Source organism: Pygocentrus nattereri, chromosome 14, assembly GCF_015220715.1.
Source record: "Pygocentrus nattereri isolate fPygNat1 chromosome 14, fPygNat1.pri, whole genome shotgun sequence".
Taxonomy (NCBI): Eukaryota; Metazoa; Chordata; class Actinopteri; order Characiformes; family Serrasalmidae; genus Pygocentrus; species Pygocentrus nattereri.
Window position 1 is genome coordinate 29,222,915 of NC_051224.1, and position 21,916 is coordinate 29,244,830.

At 40.9% G+C, this 21,916-nt stretch overlaps 1 protein-coding gene across 2 annotated transcripts in view; it reads left to right on the forward strand.

The window, feature by feature from the left end:
* Positions 1–20,212, forward strand: part of LOC108431920 (limbin) — a 41,782-nt gene extending 21,570 nt beyond the window's left edge. For both annotated transcript variants that reach the window (XM_017705407.2, XM_037544481.1), the window contains exons 13-23: positions 4,066–4,225; positions 8,448–8,609; positions 9,278–9,549; positions 10,711–10,927; positions 12,048–12,194; positions 14,965–15,180; positions 15,522–15,733; positions 17,050–17,137; positions 17,253–17,392; positions 17,716–17,820; positions 18,436–20,212. In XM_017705407.2, the coding sequence (XP_017560896.1) occupies positions 4,066–4,225; positions 8,448–8,609; positions 9,278–9,549; positions 10,711–10,927; positions 12,048–12,194; positions 14,965–15,180; positions 15,522–15,733; positions 17,050–17,137; positions 17,253–17,392; positions 17,716–17,820; positions 18,436–18,865 (2,149 nt within the window). In that variant the 3' untranslated portion in view covers positions 18,866–20,212. The remainder of the gene's footprint in view (positions 1–4,065; positions 4,226–8,447; positions 8,610–9,277; positions 9,550–10,710; positions 10,928–12,047; positions 12,195–14,964; positions 15,181–15,521; positions 15,734–17,049; positions 17,138–17,252; positions 17,393–17,715; positions 17,821–18,435) is intronic.
* The last annotated feature ends 1,704 nt before the right edge of the window (positions 20,213–21,916 follow it).

The window sequence follows — 21,916 nt, forward strand, 5'->3', positions numbered from 1 at the left end:
TCAAAAAATATGAATAGGTAATAATTCAATAAATCTCAATACATTATGACCAAACATGGTAGGTAATGCTAGTAAATGGTCACATTTTAGTTACAAAATAAGGTCAACCAAACCTCCTCACAGTGTGATAAGTTAGCCAGTTCACTAAAACAAGCTTGCTAAAAACATCTGAATAGTCGGGTCCACTGACAGCTGTTTAATTCGGCTCAAGTCGGCTTTAACTGTTCACACAATGTTTGTCTACTTCTTGTAACCATCATTTAAAATTAAAAGCCCTCTGCAGAGTTTGTAATTGCAATGTCATGACATATCTTAAGTATATTTCACAGAAATACTAGACCTTTTGATGGAATCATCAAAGTTCAGCGACCAACATACGTTCTACAGATAAATACAGCTGTTCCCAGAATGTACCATCTCAGTCTCTCTACAAAGAGGAGAATTATAGCCTTCAGCCATGCACCATCACACGCTCTCTCTTTTATCTCTCTAAAGAGGGGGATGAGTTCCTCTGTTTGGAGGCGAAGCGTCTCAATTCGCATGTGTGTAATTTGATCAGATTTTTGCTCTTTTGTTATCAGCCCCCTGCCCTCCACTTTCTGAAAGGGATGGAATTGTTTGTTAATGATTATGAAGATGAAAGCTGCACTTCAGGGTTTTTTGATTAGCAATCTTTCACTTGGCTGTTTTAACCAGTGGTGTTAGAGTTCATTCATTTTCTTGGTGCATCAATTGTAATTCCTTCCAAGGCAACTGCATCAGTTGTAAAAAAGAAAAAACAATACACAATTGTTTACATCAAAAATTGATTTTAGACTGCTACAAATCAAACAAATTGTGATTTATTAACTAAACAAAGTTGATGTAACAAATAAAACTTGGACAGATGATACATGTGAAAGTGTTCTCAAACTGCATAAGTGTCTTAGACAGCGTTCACAAGCTAACCATGAATGCAAATGATGAAGGAGGAGATTTAAAAAAACAATGCAAAGACACTGCTGATCATAAATCAAACAACAGTTCTCTACTTTGGTTGATTACATTTTATCAGGCTTTGAAAGGCCAGTGCTCCATATATGAATGGTGCTTGGTTAAATGTGCTGCTCTTCAACCGTGCCAGACTTTCTTGATTTAACTCCATGTTTCACCCACCAGTTACTCTGTTTTTCCTTGGATAGCATGATATCGTGGTGATGCATATTCTTGACCAAAACCGAAATTCAGGACAGTTCCATCTTCCTAGCTAGGTCCCCCTTATCACATGATGCCACGAAGCTGAGAGATTGAAAGCTAGCACATGCTTCCCCCGAGGCTTTTTTGATCTGCAGAACAACATTACTAGACAGTTCAGTGCGCTTGGAGAAGTATCCTGGATAGCCAGTTTTGTTATGTCAACTTATGTTGGTTAGCATCATACAAAGTGATGAGAGAAAGTTGTGCTCTCTTGGACTCCCAGCCACATCTCTCAGAGCTCCAAGGTAAACGGTTTAATACCAAGAGACTATTTCCATAAAGATGTCATTAAATCAGTTAATGCTAAGACACATGTAGGCTAAAGACCATGTAGAGTGTAGTTGCAGCAGCCCATGTTTGTGTTTCACTGTTGATCTGCTGCCTGGCTGTGCTGACCACAATCACTGTTTCTTGTGTTCACTACCGTTCACATTATTAACATGTTAGGTTTTGACACTTCATTGTAGACCTATTTAGTCCTTAATTTTTTCCTTATTTTGATGAAATAGCAGCACTGCAGTGAGCAAAACAAAACTCTTTATTTGAGAATCAACACAGTGATTCAATGTTTGTAATGCAAATCAAGTGTGTAATAATATAACAATACCAGAATTAGACAAATCTAACAAATGTAAAAAAGATTTTTAAGGATCAAGCTTAATGTTTTTTTATGATTTCTAATATGATCAGTGTGTTGCTTCAGTTTCCTAAATGTTCCCAGAATGTACTTTTCTTCATGTTCTGAAAGTGCAGACATTTAATATCAGCTTCTCCCATCTCAGTTTCTCTACAAAGAGGAGAATTACACCCTGCAGCCATCTACCATCACATGCTCTCGCTTTTATCTCTCTAAATAGTGGGATGAGTTCCTCCATCAAATGTGTAGTAATACAACAATACCAGAACTACACAAGTGTAGATTTTTAAGGATCAAGTTTAATGCTGTGCAGAGACAAATAAATTAGGGTTGTTCACTCATTTTCATTTGATTCGTCATGTGGGAGCACAACTCTGATTCTGAATGATTTAATAAATGACTTAATTACTGCAACTTTTAAAGAAACAGGAAATAATTAAGGTTCATGACATCACAGAGAATAGCCCACAAATCTTATCTATCTATCTATCTATCTATCTATCTATCTATCTATCTATCTATCTATCTATCTATCTATCTATCTATCTATCAGTCTGTCTGTCTGTCTGTTTGTCTGTCTGTCTGTTTATTTGTTTATTTATTCATTTATTTGAGAAAACGGAACATATGCAGCAGAGATTTTACTCCAGTGTCAACAGGCAGAAGCTTAAGAGAAATATCATGATCTGTGACTTTCTCTCCTTTAATCTTCATAAGTGTTTCTTCTTCAAAAATTCCCTGTGAGTGATGCTTTCATCTCCATCCAATTGCCATCTGCTTAATATCTGACTGATGTTAATCAAACACAATTTTAGTAAGGCAGGTGGTCTATGTAGGAAAGATTACCATGGCAACAAGGCAGTTGGGTTGCTTGTTTGGTTTGGATTGAGTTAAACAGCTGCAGCACAAACCATTTTCTGCATCAGGCACACATATGCTGGACACTATATGACCAAAAGTATGTTAATGAGTTTAGGAGTTTTCAGGGTTTGTGCTCAGCCCCTTCGCTCCAGTGAAAGGTAATGTTAATGCTGCAGTATACAAAGACATTGTTTTCCATTTCATAAACATGACTATTCTACTCTCGTCCTGGTTTTGCTTCATTTGTGCATGCAGCAGTGAGTCGTCCTGTGAGTGACTCACCCTGGCATGCTGTTCTGCTATTTGAAAAATGGCATCAGGAATCACACACACATCTTCAAGCCACTTCTCCTTCTGGGTTGAGGGGGTGCTGGAGCCTATCCCAGCTGTCATTGGGCGGAAGGCAGAATACACCCTGCACAGGTCGCCAGTCCATCGCAGGGAGGGCAGACAGACAGACATACACATTCACTCACACACTCATACCTAGGGGCAATTTACCATGTCTAATTGGCCTGACTGCATGTCTTTGGACTGTGGGAGGAAACCGATGCAGACACGGGAAGAACATGCAAACTCCACACAGAAAGAACCCTGGTCGCCCAGCCGGGGAATTGAACCCCATCTTGCTGTGAGGCAACAGCACTACCCGCTGCGCCACCATGCCGCCCCATCAGGAATCAGTATTTTTCATTATTAATGTTGGTTTAATGTTCTTTTGACACAAGTTGATTTTACTGTATGAAAAGCAGATGCAAATTTAATGCACTGAAACTTTTGCTCAGATTTTTTATGAAATGCTGATAGGAAGAAGATGCAGAGGAAGAAGAAATGTGTGTATTGTGTGGTAGCGGTGACAAAGTTATTAGTTTTCTTCTAGCCAATGCAGTGCAGACACTGGATCACAGCCCTGCAGATCTTCTGCTACACAAAAACAGACTTACAAATCAGACTCTATAATGTAAGCCTACAAGCATTAAAATCAGTGGACACACCATGAGCAAACATGACCTGTAATCTGCAATATAATATACTGTGTATGAACACCCCCCCAACCCGCTGTAAATGGAAACTGTCTTAGATATAAAGAAAAATGCTGTAAAATACTCATAGTTTTAATTAATTAAACATAATATGTATTATAGTAATATTTATAATAATAGTACCTTTGTAATACTAAGTGCATTACAGATAAACATGCAGTAGTTACAAAATCCCAAAAAAGCCAATAAGTTAAAGAGCAATAGGTTTTGATAACATATATTTTGGGCATACATAGACATGCTACATATTGTGTTATAATGGTAAACTTATAGTTTATGTGTTTGTAGGGAGGGTGGTCTCTCTGATCAGCAGTGTGCAGAGCAGTTGGAGATCGCTCAGTTGGAGCTGCTGCGCATTAAACAGACTTTAGAGGAAACACTGAGCCATGAACGCAGCACCATACACTGTGACCTCATCAAAAGAAGAAGAACCCAGATATCCGAGATGGTGAGTGGTTGTCATACAGGATCTTGTTTATCTTTTTGAATTTATTGTTTTAGTTCATCTAAACTCACGGGGCAATTAACACACACAGACCCAGACTTTTCCGGCCTCTAATTTTGTTAACGTATTTCTAAAGTCATCATTTCAAATACAAAAGAATGATAAATTCTTAAATATCATCAAACTACTAAAATTGCATAGGAGCATCCCTAAATCTCAACACTCATTAGCAATGCAAAGATTTATGAATATGCAAGACTAGGCAAACTATAAACACAACTTTGACTTCCCATTTCTAAACCCTACCCTTTCTTCCTAGTATCCTACAAGTGAGGAAGAGCAGAAACAAAGCTTGTGTAACATGAGACACACAAAGCAGTTCCTGTCCTTCTTGTATGTTAAATGGCAAGTCAGCTTAAATCATACAAATGTCAATTCCAAAAAAAGTTGGGGCAGTATGAGAAAAATGACCATATGAGCATTACTGCCTGTTTCCAAACCCCGCACCTTCACCCCACTACCCTGCATGTGAACAAGAGCAGAAACACCTGCTGCAACTTTAATAATCAGAAAAATTCTGCTTTTCTGATTCTTAAAAAGATGGCATCTAAAAGTCAGCATCTGATGCTCAGTTGTATATATCTTACAGTATTAATGGTTCTTTCATAGATGTACCCACTAAAACCCCCCATACAATGACAGACCCTGGCTTTTGAACTTTACACTGGTAACAGTGTAGATGTTGGCCCAGAGAACACTCCATCCATCCATCCATCCATCCATCCATCCATTTTCTAAGCCGCTTCTCCCTCAGGGTCATGGGGCACTGCATCCATTATTTCCATAAACAACCTGAAAGGTTGATCAAACCACAAAACACCTTTCCACTATGTACCAGTCCATTTCAGGTGAGCTTTCGTGGCTGGACGTTGTTGATGTGTGACACAAGCTCCCTGAACTTGCATTTGTTATGCAGCAGCGAACAGTGTTTAATAAATAAGTTTGTCAAAGTATTCCCGAGCCCATGCAGTGATATCCATCACAGAAGCATTTTTGGTTTTGGCCTTCATGCACAGAGATTCCTCTGGATTCTCCGAATCACTTGATGCTATTATACAGGTAAAATACCTAATATCCCTGCAAACGCTTACTGTGGCAAGTCTCGGCTCATCCCTGCTCATAAAGGACTACACCTTTCCGGAATGTTCTTTTCAGATCTGTGTATGATCATATCATCTTTTTGTACATTTCATAACACTCCTTGTTTTAAACTGCTTCTTTCCCAACTTTATTGGAACATGTGGCAGGCATCAGTTTCAGAATGGGTGCATAGCTACCGAAATCAATGAAGCTGGTATGATAAAACATGAAATATATTCTCTTTGTAGTGCCATCCATCCATCCATCCATCCATCCATCCATCCATCCATTATCTTCCGCTTCTTCAGGGTTTGGGTTGTGGGGGCAGCATCCTAAGCATAGAGCCCCATCATTGCTGACCAAGCACCAATCCGCCTGTCAATCTCCCGCTCCCTTTTAGCATCACTCGTGAACAAGACCCCGAGATACCTAGACTCCTCCACTTGGGGCAAGAGCTTATCCCCGACCCAGAGAGAGCTCTCCACCCTTTTCCGCCTGAGAACCGTGGCCACAGATTTGGAGGTACTGATTCTCATCCCGGCCACTTCACACTCCAGCGAAAACTGAAGTTCACGACCTGATGTCCCCAATAGGACCACATCATCTGCAGACAGCAGCGATGTGACCTTGAGGTCACCAAACCGGACACCCTCCATTCCCTGACTGCAAAATTCTATCCATGAAAATTAAGAATAGAATCGGTGACAAAGGGCAGCCCTGACGGAATCCAGCTCTCACTGTGAATGAGTCTGACTTACTGCCGGCCATGTGAACCAAATTCCTGCTTTGTTTGTACATGGCCTGAATGGCTCATAGCAAGAGCCATGTACCCTGTACTCCTGAAGCACCTCCCACAGAATACCCTGGGGAACACAGTCGAATGCCTTCTCCAAACCCACAAAGCACATGTGGACTGGTTGGGCAAACTCCCATGAACCCTCCAGAATCCTGAAGAAGGTGAAGAGTTGGTCCAGTGTTCCACGACCTGGACGGAACCCGCACTGCTCCTCTTGAATCCGGGTTTGACAATAAGCCGGACTCTCTTCTCCAGTACGCCTGCATAGATCTTACCAGGGAAGCTGAGGAGTGTGATTCCTCTGTAGTTGGAACATACCCTCCAGTCCCCCTTTTTAAAAAGAGGCACCACCACCCCAGTCTGCCAATCCAGTGGCACTGCCCCCGATGTCCACGCAATGTTGAAAAGTCATGTCAGCCAAGACAACCCAACAACATCCAGAGCTTTGAGGAACTCCAGACGGATATCATCCACCCCTGGAGCCTTGCCACCAAGGAGCTTTTTAACTACCTTAGCGGCTTCGGCCTCAGTTATGGACAAGCCTATTCCCGTGGCCCCAGACTCTGCCTCCTCACTGGAGAATGTGTCGGTGGGATTGAGAAAGTCCTCAAAGTATTCCTTCCACTACCCAATGATGTCTCCAGTTGAAGTCAACAGCACACCATCTACGCTATATACAGTGCTAGTGGCACACTGCTTTCCCCTTCTGAGTCGCTTGACGGTTTGCCAGAATCTTTTCGGAGCCGACTTAAAGTCTTAAGGTCTCCCCAAACTCCCCCCACACCCAGGTTTTTGCCTTGGCGACGACTGAAGCCGCAGATCGCTTGGCCTGTCGATACCTGCCAGCTGCCTCTGGTGTCCCACAGACCAACCATGCCCGGTAGGACTCCTTCTTCAGCTTGATGGCATCTCTCACGTGGGATGTCCACCACCGAGTTCGAGAATTACCGCCCCGACAGGCACCAACTACCTTGCGACCACAGCTACAGTCAGCCGCTTCAATAATGGAGGAGCGGAACATGTCCTGTTCTGAGTCAGTGTCCCTCACCTCCCCTGATATCTGGTCAAAGTTCTGATGGAGGTGTGAGGTAAAGATCAATCTGACAGGTCCTTCTGCCAGACGTTCGCAGCAAACCCTCACTATACGTGAAGGCTGGGTACTCTGAACTGCTGTTCGGTGCATAAGCACAGACAACAGTCAGGACCCGTTCCCCAACCCAAAGGCGTAGGGAAGCTACCCTCTCGTTGACCGGAGAAAACCCCAACATACAGGCGCTGAGTCGAGGGGCTATGAGAAAGCCAACACCTGCCCGCCGCCTGTCACCATGGGCAACTCCAGAAAAGAATAAAGTCCAGCCCCTCTCAAGGAGATTGGATCCAGAGCCCAAGCTGTGTGTTGAGGTGAGCCCGAATATATCTAGCCAGTACCTCTCACCCTCACGCACCAACTCGGGCTCCTTCCCCGCCAGTGAGGTAACATTCCAAAAGCCAGTTTCAGCAACCGAGGATCAGAACGGCAAGGCCCATGCCTTCGGCCACTGCCCGATCCACAAAGCACTGAACACCTACTACTGCCCCTCCCATCATTGGTGGGTCGATGGAAGGGGGGACTCATGTAGTTCCTTCGGGCTGGGGCCGATGAGCGCCCCTCCCCCAGGCCTGTCTCCAGGGTGGGGCCCTGGTGACCCTAATCCGGGCAGGGTACACATGTCCTGTTCACTTATTTTATTCATAAGGGTATTTTTGGATCACACTTTGTCTGACCTGTCACCTAGGACCGGTTTGCCTTGGGAGACCCTACCAGGAGCTTTTGCTCTAGACAACATAGCTCCTAGGATCATTCAAGCACGCAAACCCTTTCACCATGATAAGGTGGTGTCCATGGAGAGGTCTTTGTAGTGCTTTTATTTAAATTCAGGTCAAAGTAGATTTACACATCACTACTTTCTGATTTTAGTTGCATTTCACATACTGTCCTAACTTTTTTCTTTTTGTAAAACTGAGCTGCTATGTTGTACCTCACAAACCACTTTTTCTGGATGTACTGAGAAAGCCCTTCTTTTTTTTTAAGAAAAAAGGAGTTAAAGAATTTTTTAATGCAGCAGTCTTTACATATTTTTGGAGTAATCTAAATAATTTCTTTGAAGTTAAGGAATGATTAGTGTCCAAATATTTTAAGGCCACTAAATTTATTTTGGATGTTAATTATGTACTAATAAATTGACGTTTTCTATAAAGAGATCGTTCTACTGTTTATTATTAAGGTTGTGTGTATTTGTGCATGTGCAGTTGTGTGAGCAGAAGCGTGAGCAGCAGGAACTAGGAGGTGTTTGTGAGGGGCCAGTGGATCAGTATTTGTTGCGGTGGCAGACACTCCTCTCCGCTCACAGCACACAGTTCTCAGAACTCATCACACACCTGGACCAGGAGGCAGCGGCGGAAATACGCAAGGTACACATACACCTTAATAATAAAATTGGCGTGATGGGAGAGTGGTACTGTTATTCATTATTCAGTGGCCCACTCTTATACCAGATGAGATGCCAGATGAGCCATGTCCTGAAGAGTGAATAGCATAGTGGAAACATATTTGCTCATTCATAAACAGAAGATTTTTGGCGTGTTTTACTGCTTGCACGATTTGATGCTTGGCGACACATTTCATTAGCCCTGACACAATAATAGCTAACAAACAGAAAGCTGGATTTACACAAACCAACACTGCAGCACCTTATGCTCACCATAGACACAACTTCTACCTGGAGAAGATGACAGAACACAGGTTACTGTCACAGCAGGCAGTCCCAAATAAAGAAAAGTTAAATCAAACATATTGTGTTGTGATGTGATGCAAAAATGCCAATACATATCATGAAATGTGCATATTTAAGACTTGTTTGTGTTTAAACTATTAAAGTCTTTTTCTTTTTTGACTATGACTATGAAATTATATCAGCATTTATGACTATACATATATGCACACACACATAGATATACATGTGTTTGTGTGTGTGTGTGTATATATAGTTTGGCACTCATTTACTCAAGTTATTTGACCCTAACAGAAGTGTCCTCTATGCTGTGAGAGTCCTCTGGCTGACCCATGCTGTGTCCTGCAGGTCCTGCTCCGTGTTCTGCAAGAGGCTGTAGTGGAGCTGAAGGCAGTGGGCAATGCAGTGTCTCAGTCTCTGCAGACGCTGGGTGTCCCACGCTGGCTGCTGCAAAGGGAGGTGGGGGGCGAGGCTGTGGCTGAAGCCCAGGAAAGGCTGCGTGTGCGAGGTAAAGAAATGGCTGCGACCCTGCGAATACTACGGAGCTCCATCCAGCAGCGCAGACTGCAAGAGCTGCAGCAGCAGAGACAAATGAGAGAGAGACTGGAACAGTACTGCAGGTGCGTTCCTGCACCAACATGCTGGTCATGTTAAGCATGATCCATCAGATCAATTTACTAACCCACTTCCAAAATAGTTGAAACAGGAGGTAAAATGCATATGTAAATATTTGGGTGGGTTTTAGAGAGTAATTTAATCAGGGAATTCCACTCATTTGTCAATATTTTTTTATCATTAATTCTGTCATTGAGATAAAAACATTCACTCATTCAGCGTGGTTCAATATGAAATGGTTTGATGTGTATAAATGTATTCCAAAGCCACCAGTGAACCTATATGTGTCTTCAAGTTTTAATGTGTAATGTTGTTGATGATAAAATACTGGAGAATAAATATAAATATAATATTTTAAATAAATGAATTAACAAGATGTTTTAGGTCAAATCTTTATCACAGATTTTATCAACTATTGTAAAACAATATCTTAGGCATTAGGCAGTGTATTCATAACCATTTTGTGTAGTAACTTTCTGTGTGGAAACTTTAAGAGGCATTAAACTCTTCAGATGTCTGGTTCCTATCATAGCCATTATGAACAGTACTGCCTCAGTAAGTTTATCTAGAACAGAGCATTTTCCATCAAACCACTCTGAATTACTTTGTTTACATCTTAACCATTTACTGATGTTGAAATCTTTAAAAAATTTAAATTGTGTTGCTCTGTAATTTTTACATGTAATAATTACTGTCTGTTATTTTTTAAATTCCTTCAGTAATAGAAGTTCATTCAAATTGACCTCATAGTAAAAACAAAAACGTATTAATAGACTTGATGCTAACCACAAAAAAATTCTGTCCTACTTGGTGGCATTCAGTGATCCTTTACTAATGATATTAACTGAAAGTTCATTTTTGTTGTTTGTTTGTTTGGTTGGTTCTGTTTAATTGTAATTTTAGTGCAGACCTGAATGTTATTTCAATCAGATCTGAGGTAAATGGGTAAATGGGTAAATTACACAGGTGTGCAGTATGAATAGGCCGGTCAAAGCGCTTATAAATTACATTACAGAAGCTTCTCTGGTAAAACTAATCCAGCTCAAATAGGGCTTTAGAAGTAAAGTAATGAGTAAAGACAGAACTTTTTTTAAGTAATCCAATTATTGTAATTTGTTATGGATTTTTTGTTGTGCATATGTTTGACCACCTCCTCTCTCGTGCAGAAGTGTGTGTGCATCTCAGTGGGCTCTGTCGGAGACGGATCTGCTGCGTGTGAGGTTAGAGTGTGTAAAGTGTGTGTGTCGTCTTGATCGCTGTCTGGTGCTGCCGCGTGCTCTCTCACGGGCCAGACTGTACACCACACTGACCCATACCACTGGCCGACATGCTCAGCCTGACCCCAGTGCTGAACCCTATGGCCCCTCTCTTCTAGTCACAAAGGTGAAAATTTCTCTCCCTCTTTTCTTTTCACATTTCGTTTTATTCATGTGGACATGAAAAATGGGAACAAGAGACATAAAATGTGGTAGTTACAGGGGTTAAATTGGGCCAGCTATTCAATGTGAAACAGACACCATACAGCTACACTTTGTCACCTACCATGTCAGTGTCACAGCAGTGCTGAGAATAATCCACCCAAGTAAAACCTTATATATATCTCATCATCGATCCATCCATTTTCCAAGCCACTTTTCCAAGGGGTGCTGGAGCCTATCCCAGTGGTCATCGGGCGGAAGGCAGGATACATCCTGAACAGGTCGCCAGTCCATCGCAGGAAGACAGACACAGACAGTCACTCACACACTCACACCCAGGGGCAATTCAACATGTCCAATTGGCCTGACTGCATGTCTTTAGACTGTGGGAGGAAACCGGAGAACCCGGTGGAAACCCACACAGACACGGGGAGAAAATGCAAACTCCACACAGAGAGGACCCCGGTCACCCGGCCAGAGAACCGACCCCTGGCCCTCCTCACCATATATATATATATATATATATATATATATATATATATAGCAGTTTATTAGGAACACTGTGCTAATAGTGGGTAGGAAAAGAGACTTGTATTCCACAAGGTGATTTGGGTCTATGTTCACAGATTTTTGGGAAGGCCACTGAAGAACATTGAACTCATTGGCATGTTCATGAAATGAAATTCACTTTCTGACATAGTGCAATATCATGCTGGAAGTAACCAGATTGTGACCATGAAATGATTCACATGGTCAGCAACAGTATTCAAATTGGCTGTGTCATTTAAGCAATGATTGACTGGCATTAATGGGCTCAAAGTGTGCCAATAAACATTCCCCACACCATTACACCACCTCTACCAGCCTGGACTGTTGACACCAAGCAGGGTGAGTCCATGGATGCGTGCTGTTGGTACCAAATTCTGACCTTACCATCTGTGTGCCCTAGCAAAAATCAACAAGCGAATATATACAAATATACACATAAACATATGCACCATATATATAGGTGCATATTTGTAAGTATACTGCAGTTTCACTTTCCTGGCAAAAATGTTGCTAAATGTTTTTTTGCCTTTCTGCAGAAGGGGCTGAGCTCTAGAGAGTGCTCTCTGGAACCAGGAGTCTGTGCTGGAGATACAGGAGATTTGCAGAGCTTCAGGAGGAGATTGGAAGAGAGGATTCACTTCCTTCAGCAGGAGAGAGAGAGGGAGAGCAGTGCAGAGGAGGAGGTGAGTGGAGGTTAACAGGGAAGGAAACACACAGTAGCTACTTTTAGTGTCCAGAGTGCTTAACGGGTTAATAGCATTTAAATTTGAAAAAATGCAGCAGTAAGTGATTTGCTTTTATTGTTCATGCTCATGGACACGTTTGGTATATCAGAGAGTTGTTACGAACTGGTTACCGATGTGGAACACTGGAGCAGGAAAAAAACACAAAAAATGTTCTATTTTCCTCACTGATCTATTATGTGAAAATGTACCAAAATTAAATAGTAATGTTATTAACCGCTTAAGGATGTTTAAAATAACATTCTTACAAAATAAAGGTGCTTAAAAAGGAGTTTTGTATAGTTCCGTAGAAGAACCACTTGTGTTTTCCCTAAAAACAGTAGATAATTCTTTAGAGAACCATTTTGTAATGATATGTATGAATGGGAAGGTCTGTGTAATGTAAATGTTGTTATACGTTATGTGAATGTTCTTCAAACATTTAGATCTTCCCACTGACAAATAAATTTTTCTTTACAGGCTCAAATGGGCAAAAGTGACAATACTGGCCGTATGTTGAACGAAATGTGAAATGTTGAACGAAAATCTCTTGCGTCTAGAGTTTTTGATGCAGTTTCTGCTGTGGCACTATTGTGTCAGGGTGTCTGATATCATGAAAATATGTTTAAACATATAAATTAATGAGGTTGTAAACACCTTAAAATCAATAATTAGCAGTTACAACACATAAAAAGGGCATTAGTGACATGTTGCTTGCCAAAAAATGAGCTCTTTTACACTGTAAAACCTTAGATATTACTGGTTTCTGCAACAATCAGCATCATACAGTCTCCTCTAAAAGTACTGGAATGACATGGCCACTTTTTTAGTTTTTGTTGTTCTACAAAAAACTCATGCATGGCACTACCTCCATTCTGCTTGACTGATGAGCTTGTGTTTCTTGAAACATGAGCAGAGTCTTTCTTTCTCCACACTCTGGCCTTTCCATCACTTTAGTAGAGGTCTTCATCCCATCAGTCCATAAAATGTAAAATTCTTACTGCTGATTGCTGGTTTGCATCTTGTGGTTGTGTGGCCACTATGTTTCTGCTCAAAGTCATGTTTGAATGGCGGATTGTGATAATTTCACCTTTGCCCTGTGGATGTTGCTGGTCACTGACTGTTTTTGGGATTTTCTTCACAATGTTTTTTTCATCAACTGCTGTTGTGTTTGGAACAACCTGTTAGTTGTCTGGTTCTTACTTCCTTGACTTCCTTTTTTTCAAAGACAGCTCTCTGTTGTTGTTTTATCTTTTTTATCAAATGCAGAGCCCCAGGGCTCAAACCAAGAGTAGACATTTAGAGCTATTAATTGTTTAAACAGTTAATCTAACAGTGCACTCCTGGGAAACAAAAAACACATTTCAGTCACATGCTTATTTTAACAGTGGGTGAGTTCTAACAAAATGCCATAACACATCTAGATGTAAAAAGGTAGAATTAAAAGCATCATTAAAAATCATATCATATTCACCATTTAATCTCAAACCCAAACGTCTTCAGTGTACAGCAAAAAGCAAAGTTTGTATTTTTTTTCCTATATTTTGAGCTCAAAGAAAACAAAATTGTGCACTAAAGCTTGTTCCCTGTAGAGAATGGTCTAACCCAACAAAACTCTTGGCTGGGGGTGCTCAAATTTGCAAACTGTTGTATATAAATGCTTGCACAAACACAGAAAACACACACTCAGTGCTGCATTCAGACCAACACACAAAGGCAAAGACTTAAAAGCTTTAGTATGCAGACTAAGATGAGGCTTCTCTGGCTGGAGGTTTTTCTTATAAAGCACACAATAATACACAGCTCTCTCTATATGTGTTCTCAGGCAGAGAAAAGCATTGGTTCTGCTTCAGATACTAGCAAAAGGAAACCCTCACCCACACATACCCATTCTGTCTATTAGTAACTGTGCCTTCTCTGCATTCTAACAGTGGATGGTTGAATGGATTTAGTAGTGAAAACTACTTACGATTTTTTGGTAAAAATTAAATATTTACTGAGTGAGGAGCAAAAATATATGCTAAAATGTTATAATAAATAATAAAGGTCTCTCTCAGGTCTGGAGGCCTCATTGTTATGTGCTCACTGCCCCCTAATGTGTGTGTTCACTAGTGTGCATGTATGTGAGTGTTTCACTGCACAGATGGGTTAAATGCGGAGATCTAATTCCTAGGTGTGCAACACAGTTGGCTGATGGTTCTTAATTTCAATTCAATTCAATTATGGTGTAGTGTAATACATGTAGCCATCCCTGGCTGCTTCTTTGCTGCAATATAGCCCAGGAAGCGTCATAACCCAAAAAGAATCTTTAGCTGCAGGGGAATGTCCCAGTCAGCGTGGAAGGCCTTGGAGCTGAGGTGTATTGTAGCTCAAGCGGCCAACATGAGAATCCTCTTATGATTTATTTCAATTCTTTGCACGTGTACCATCAAATAGCACAACTTTATAGAAAGATGCAGCACAGCACAGCTGGTAATACAGAAAGTTTCTGTTCTGTTCCCTTTTGTTTTACACTAGTAATGAATAAAAACTGTGGCTAAATGGCCAAAAAAAGATTTGAAAACTAAAATTATGCTGCATGTGCAAGAGACCAGAGATGCTGGGACCAGTTCAAAGCTAAGTGTGTATAGCAAACAATGCAGTTGCTGTAACAGAAACATGTTCTGAGAGTTGAATTTCAAAAGTTGAATTTGCATCTTGACGTGACATGATGTCTGTCTCTGTTCCTTAGGAGTTTGTGTGTGACGATGTGAAGCAGCAGGTATTTATGTGCGAACAGAGTGTGGCGGGGGAGCTTGCGGCTCTGCAGTGGGAGAGAGCAGAGAGGAGGAGCAGGGTGTTGGAAACCCATTCTGCTCTGCTGTCCCTACAGACACTCCTACTACAGCACCTCCGACACACACCCACAACACAAGAGCTTTCACACGCCATACACACACACAGCCTGGTGAGTTCAAATGAATGCGCACATACATCATGTAAGTGCATAAATACCACATACATATAGCCAAATGAGTACATATACACGCACACACACACACACACACACACACACACACACACACACAATTAACTGTAGTATTTTAGGTGGTTATTAGGGTGTTGCTATGTGTTTTCAGTGGTATCCCAGGCGGTTGTTAGGGTGTTGTTAAACAGTTTAACCAGTATCTCTGGTGGTTGCTGAGTATACATGTATCATGATAAAGTTCTTAATTCATAACTAGTAATGACTAATCAGTATCCAGAATTCCTTGCAGTTTTAACACACTGCAGTTTGTCTCTATCTAGGCTTTAGATGAGGCAGAGCTTCAGCTACAGAAGGAGGAGTCAGAGTGGGAGGAGATAGCATTTGGACATGGCTCTGATAAAGTGCTGGCTGCTGTTGCTGCTGATGAGCTTGATGAAGAGATACTCTGTATGGATAAAGACAACAGAATGGCTGCTAACCTGCAGGAGGCACTTTGTAGGAGAGAGGAACTCACACACATTCTCACTGAAAGGTCAGATATCACACATATACACACACACATACAGATCATTCTTAGTCCTACAGTGGGCTGTTATCCTCTGTCTGTGTCTTTGAGTGACTGTTTTTTTGTGTCACAGTTACTATTCAGTGAATCCATTTCTTTTTCCTCTTTGTCTTTTTCTTGCATTCTCTGTTATACAACAAAAAGCACATCAATCTTGATGAAAGTTTCAATACATTAAACCCATAAAAATGACCTTGCTGTGAAAAGACGTCACAATGTCTAACCTTCAAACTAGTCATGCACAAAACAGTTCTGATTTAAATGCCACCATGCCAGTATGACACTGCCACAAAGCAGTGAGTTACCCTGTGTGCCATAGCCTGACTCACACTTTTATCTTGTGTGTAAATAAAGTGAAACCAATATAATTTTTTTTGATAAAGGACTGGAGGGTAGTATGCTGATGAACAGAGTAAAAGCATCAATTCCAAGCATTTTAACTCTTAGGGTTGTTAGCCAAGAGTCAGCCTTGACTTGCAGACACGTCAGAGTTGAAGAATCATCCCTTTTGGAGTCAATTCACCATTACTACTGTAGAACATATTTGATTTTAAAGACACCCTGCTTTCTAAAATGTTTCTTCAGATATTTAATCTCTTTGATGGCTTATTATGATAGACTGATTTTTGTATTGAATATTACTATAATGAATAGTTCTCTCTATTTTATTTTATTTTTTTGAAAGCACAGGTTTTCTCTTGAATCCTGAGGTGTATGTAGAAGCTATTAGTCTTGTATATCATGTGAATTTATCAGTGTTTTGAACTTCAGGGTTCATCCCTGGCAAGGAGGCGTGAACAGTCATGCAGATTCATTCTGGCTCACAGCAGATAAACCTGTGCTTGTGTCAATGAAGCTGTTGGTGTAAGATACATTTCAGCCTCCTTGTTAGCAAAAGCTATAGCATTAGCTTAGCTAGCATTAGCTTAGCGAGAAGGCCTAAACAGCTTTACGTACAACCATGCAGATTCATGGTTGCTCACTGACCCAAGTTTAAAGAATAAAGACCTTTAAAATAATAAAATCTTAGCATATAAACCTGTGCTCTTGTGGAGATGTTAGCTTAATAATCATTAAAGCTATAGTGAGAGCTTTATTTCTGCCTCTCTGTCTCACCTTTTCAAATGAATGGGGAATTATATTTTCTTGACCATAATGTTTTTTTCCATAATTGACATCATTAATGACTAATTGATTTTTGTTGCTCTTCTACTGGACAGCAAAAATGTCCACTTGCACACACAGACACAAACGTCTATATCTTTGTAATGGTGTGTGTGCAGATTAAGGGAGGCGGGAAGGAGGCGGCAGGTGATGGAGGATCTGAGGGATCAACTGGAGTTGAAACGGCTTTACACACTCTGTGACCAGGTGATTCCACCACTGTGTGCATGTGTTTCTGTGTGTGCTCACATAAGGTCTGATTCTGCAGCATGGGTGAAGCTTAGTGGTTTGTGTTTGTGTCTATGTATGTGTGTGTCTATAGGATTTGGTGTTATCTGCAGCACTGGTGAAGCTCCATGGTGTATCAGTGATGAGTCTCCAGGAACTCCTGCGCCTCCTTCTGCCTTCACTACCTGAAGGAGAACTACAGTCACTTACAGACGCACTTAGTCCTAAAGCAGGGTAATGTCCATACACCTATGTGAACACTCTGAAGCAGACACTTATGCAACACCTTGAGTATGCAACACCTTGAGTGAGATTGCATGATTTGTTGGTCTTCTGAGTGAAAATAAATCAACACATCCTCTAAAGGGAACAAAATTAAATATGGTATTTTTCAGTTTAGTTTAAGTGCAAATTTCATATTTATTTGCTACTGGAAAAAAAATGGCTGCACTTCTTAGAGGGCTTAACCTGCACTTCTGGAATACTGCTTTGGAATAGTGTCAATTGTAGAAAGTGCTTTATAATAAAAGTGAATTGAGCTGAATTGTGTGACGCAGGAAAACACCCGGACCCTGCAGAGAACTGGTGGGCAGACTGAGGAATGACATAATCAGCAAAAACCTGGCAACCTGCACTCAGCTCACAGACAGAGAAATGGACAGGTCAGTGCAGCAAATCAGAGGGACACGTTTAAGACGGTGATGAAACAAAATAACAATTCAATAACAGTCCAGTCCTCTGAAACTTTAGTGAGCAAGTGTCAACCTTCCATCTTCTACGAGACAAAGGGTTGGGAGGTTACTTTAAGCATGTATTCCGGAACAATGACCGATTACCAACTGTGCTGTTCATGAGGCTCTTTTCACATTTTGTTATTCTTCTGTTCCATGTTATTCTTCTTAGTTAATGCTAATGTTAGCTCACTTCAGCAAGCTTCTATGTGTGAGGAACCCCACATCAACATTAATGTTACACATGTAAAACAGGAAACTAAATAGTTTATAACTAAATACTTTTTTTTTTTAATTAAATTTATTTATTTAAAAAAAATGCAAAAATGGTAGCGAATACAGGGGGCCTCAGCTTTCAAATCCAAAGACGTATTTAAGATTGCTTTTTTTCCAGCAGGCAAACCATAAAGTCTTAAATTGTTGCACTTGTAGTAAACACTGTATAGCTTCATGTCATTTGTCATGAATGGCTTACATAGGTGTTGTATAGCCTTAATGCTGTCCTTCAGTAAACTGCTATTTTTTGTATTGCATTTTGCTCCTCAGACTCCTTAAGAAGAAGCAGAACCTTCTTGAAAAGCTGTTCACCAGCTCTCTTGCAGGACCTTCTAAAGGCAAACCGAAGGTTTCAGAGCAAGAGAGTGGACATCAACCAAAAATCTCTACAGCACAGCAGCCAGCAACCAGCCAGCCAGTCTCTGCATCTGTTAATGTAGATAAGGAATTTGCCATTGGTCCAAGGCCAGGGGTGGGAGGGACCAGAAAGGAGGGGGTATGGCCAACTGACTCCACCTGTGGTGATGAGGCAGGTGTGGCCATTGAGAGTGTGGTGTCTGGAGAGAAACTGTTTATTTTCCGTAGCCCTCCACCAGCAAACCAAGAGCCCACCTCACTCACTTCAGCCCATGGCCACAGGAAGAAAAGAAGCTTCCTCATGTTCAAAAAGGGAACAGTGGCTCCTCAAGAGCAAACATGAAGGATGTAGGGAAAAAGAAACTGACTGATTTGTGATGTGATATGAATATGGATGACAGATTCAATACAGCAGATGTATTATTATAAGCATGACCAAAGACTGAGAGGCAAGACTTCATTCTTGTGATGTCTCTCTGTGACCCAGTTTTTTTAAGTCAACCAAAAGTCCTGTAGCTGCTTGCATAAAACATCTTATATATTTGATCTATTTTATCCACCCTGTATTTATTTAATTACAAATCAAAACTGCCATTAAGTACAAGCTATTCCTTTTTTTTATCAGGACAAAACAGAAACCTTAACAATTAAAATTTATATATTTTTCAGTATCTGAAAAATAGTTTCAGAATCTGAAGCAAGAGTGGAGCTTGATTTTCTCTTCTCTCTCAACATAAAAGCGGTTAGTGCTGTTTATTGGATGCTGACAGTTTTGGTGGTCTACCAGGTCTTTCAGGTGGTTGTTAGGAGCCGCATATCTCCTGAAAACTTAATGGATTAATGGTACTTAATGGCTGTTTTGACTGGAAATAAAATGACGCTGGTCTCTTTTCCACAGTACTGTAGATAGTGGGTATCTCTGATAAAATGGCCAGAATGTATAGGTACAAAAAACTGGTTTACATGGTTATTGGACATCTACATTTATTTTTATCTTTTAATTGTTTTTAATCTTAAATGAAGTTTTGGAAACTGTTTTTTTTCTGGTTCTGGTTTTATTTTCATTTGATGTTCCCCTTTTTTATGCAAGTGGATTTACTTATATCTAATGTCCTCAGAAATATGTTCTTTAGCAATTCTAGATGCACACGCAATCAGAAATTTGCAAGGCAGCTATGGTTTGTTTGGACAGTTGCTTGTGAAAACTCAAAGGACCTCTTTTGGCACCTTGACTGTAGTGCAAGTAAATGTCTAAATAAATATAAATGATATATAATGAAATTATAAATCTTACCATCAAACCACTCTCTCACACCATCAAACTCTCTCACACTCGCCATTAAACCCTCTCACTCACCATCAAACCCTCTCACACTCACTATCAAACTCTCTCACACTCACCATCAAGAACGTTTGATAGTGTGAGAAAGAGTTGGATAGTGTGAGAGGGTTTGACAGATAGTGAGTGTGAGAGAGTTTGATAGCGAGTGTGAGGGGGTTTGATAGTGACTGTGAGAGTGTTTGATAGTGTGAGAGGGTTGGAAGGTGAGTGTGAGAGCTTGCTGCTGAGTGTGAAAAGGTTTGAAGGTTAATGTGAGAGAGTTTGATAGTGTGAGAGGGTTTGATGGTGAGTGTGAGAGGGTTTGATGGTGAGTGTGAAAGAGTTTGATAGTGAGTGTGAAAGTTTGATAGTGAGTGTGATAGTTTGATAGTGTGTGTGAGAGGGTTTGATTGTGAGTTTGAGAGAGATTGATAGTGAGTGTGAAAGGGTTTGATGGTTAATGTGAGAGTTTGATAGTGAGTGTGAGAGGGTTGCATGGTGAGTGTGAGAGGGTTTGATGGTGGGTGTGAGAGGGCTTGATGGTGGGTGTGAGAGGGTTTGATGGTGAGTGTGAGAGGGTTTGATGGTGACTGTGAGAGTGTTTGATGGTGTGAGAGTTTGATAGTGTGTGTGAAAGTGATTGTGAGTGTAAGAGACATTGATAGTGAGAGTGTGAAAGGGTTTGATGGTTAATGTGAGAGTTTGATAGTGTGAGGGGAGGGTTTGATAGAGTTTGATATTGACTGTGAGAGTTTGATATTGAGTGTGAAAGGGTTTGATGGTTAATGTGAGAGTTTGATAGTGTGAGGGTTTGATGGTGAGTGTGAGAGTTTGGTAGTGTGTATGAGAGGGTTTGATGGTGAGTGTGAGAGAGATTGGTAGTGAGTGTGAAAGGGTTTGATGGTTAATATGAGAGTTTGATAGTGAGTGTGAGAGGGTTGCATGGTGAGTGTGAGAGGGTTTGATGGTGGGTGTGAGAGAGTTTGATAGTGTGAGAGGGTTTGATGGTGACTGTGAGAGTGTTTGATGGTGTGAGAGTTTGATAGTGTATGTGAAAGTGTTTGATTGTGAGTGTAAGAGACATTGATAGTGAGTGTGAAAGGGTTTGATGGTTAATGTGAGAGTTTGATAGTGAGTGTGAGGGGAGGGTTTGATAGTGAGAGAGTTTGATGTTGACTGTGAGATAGTTTGATATTGAGTTTGAGAGGCTTTGATAGTGAGTGTGAGAGTTTGATAGTGTGAGAGGGTTTGATGGTGAGTGTGAGAGAGATTGATAGTGAGTGTAAAAGGGTTTGATGGTTAATGTGAGAGTTTGATAGTGAGTGTGAGAGGGTTGCATGGTGAGTGTGAGAGGGTTTGATAGTGAGTGTGAGAGGGTTTCATGGTGGGTGTGAGAGGGTTTGATAGTGTGAGAGGGTTTGATGGTGAGTGTGAGAGAGTTTGATAGTGTGAGAGGGTTTGATGGTGACTGTGAGAGTGTTTGATGGTGTAAGTGAAAGTGTTTGTGAGTGTAAGAGACATTGATAGTGAGAGTGTGAAAGGGTTTGATATTGAGTTTGAGAGGCTTTGATAGTGAGTGTGAGAGTTTGATAGTATGAGAGGGTTTGATGGTGACTGTGAGAGGGTTTGGTAGTGTGTATGAGAGGGTTTGATGGTGAGTGTGAGAGATTGATAGTGTGAAAGGGTTTGATGGTTAATGGGTTAATGTGAGACAGTTTGATAGTGAGTGTGAGAAGGTTTGATGGTGAGTGTGAGAGGGTTTGATGGTGCATGTGAGAGGGTTTGATGAGTATGAAAGAGTTTGATGGTGACTGTGAGAGTTTGATGGTGAGTGTGAGGATTTGATAGTGAGTGTGAGAGAGTTTGATAGTGAGTGTGAAAGGGTTTGATGGTGAATGTGAGAGAGTTTGATAGTGTGAGAGGTTTGATGTTGAGTGTGAGAGTTTGATAATGAGTGTGAGAGGGTTTGATAGTGAGTATGAGAGAGTTTGATAGTGAGTGTGAGAGGGTTTGATGATGAGTTTGAGAGTTTGATAATGTGTGTGAGAGGGTTTGATCGTGAGTTTGTGAGAG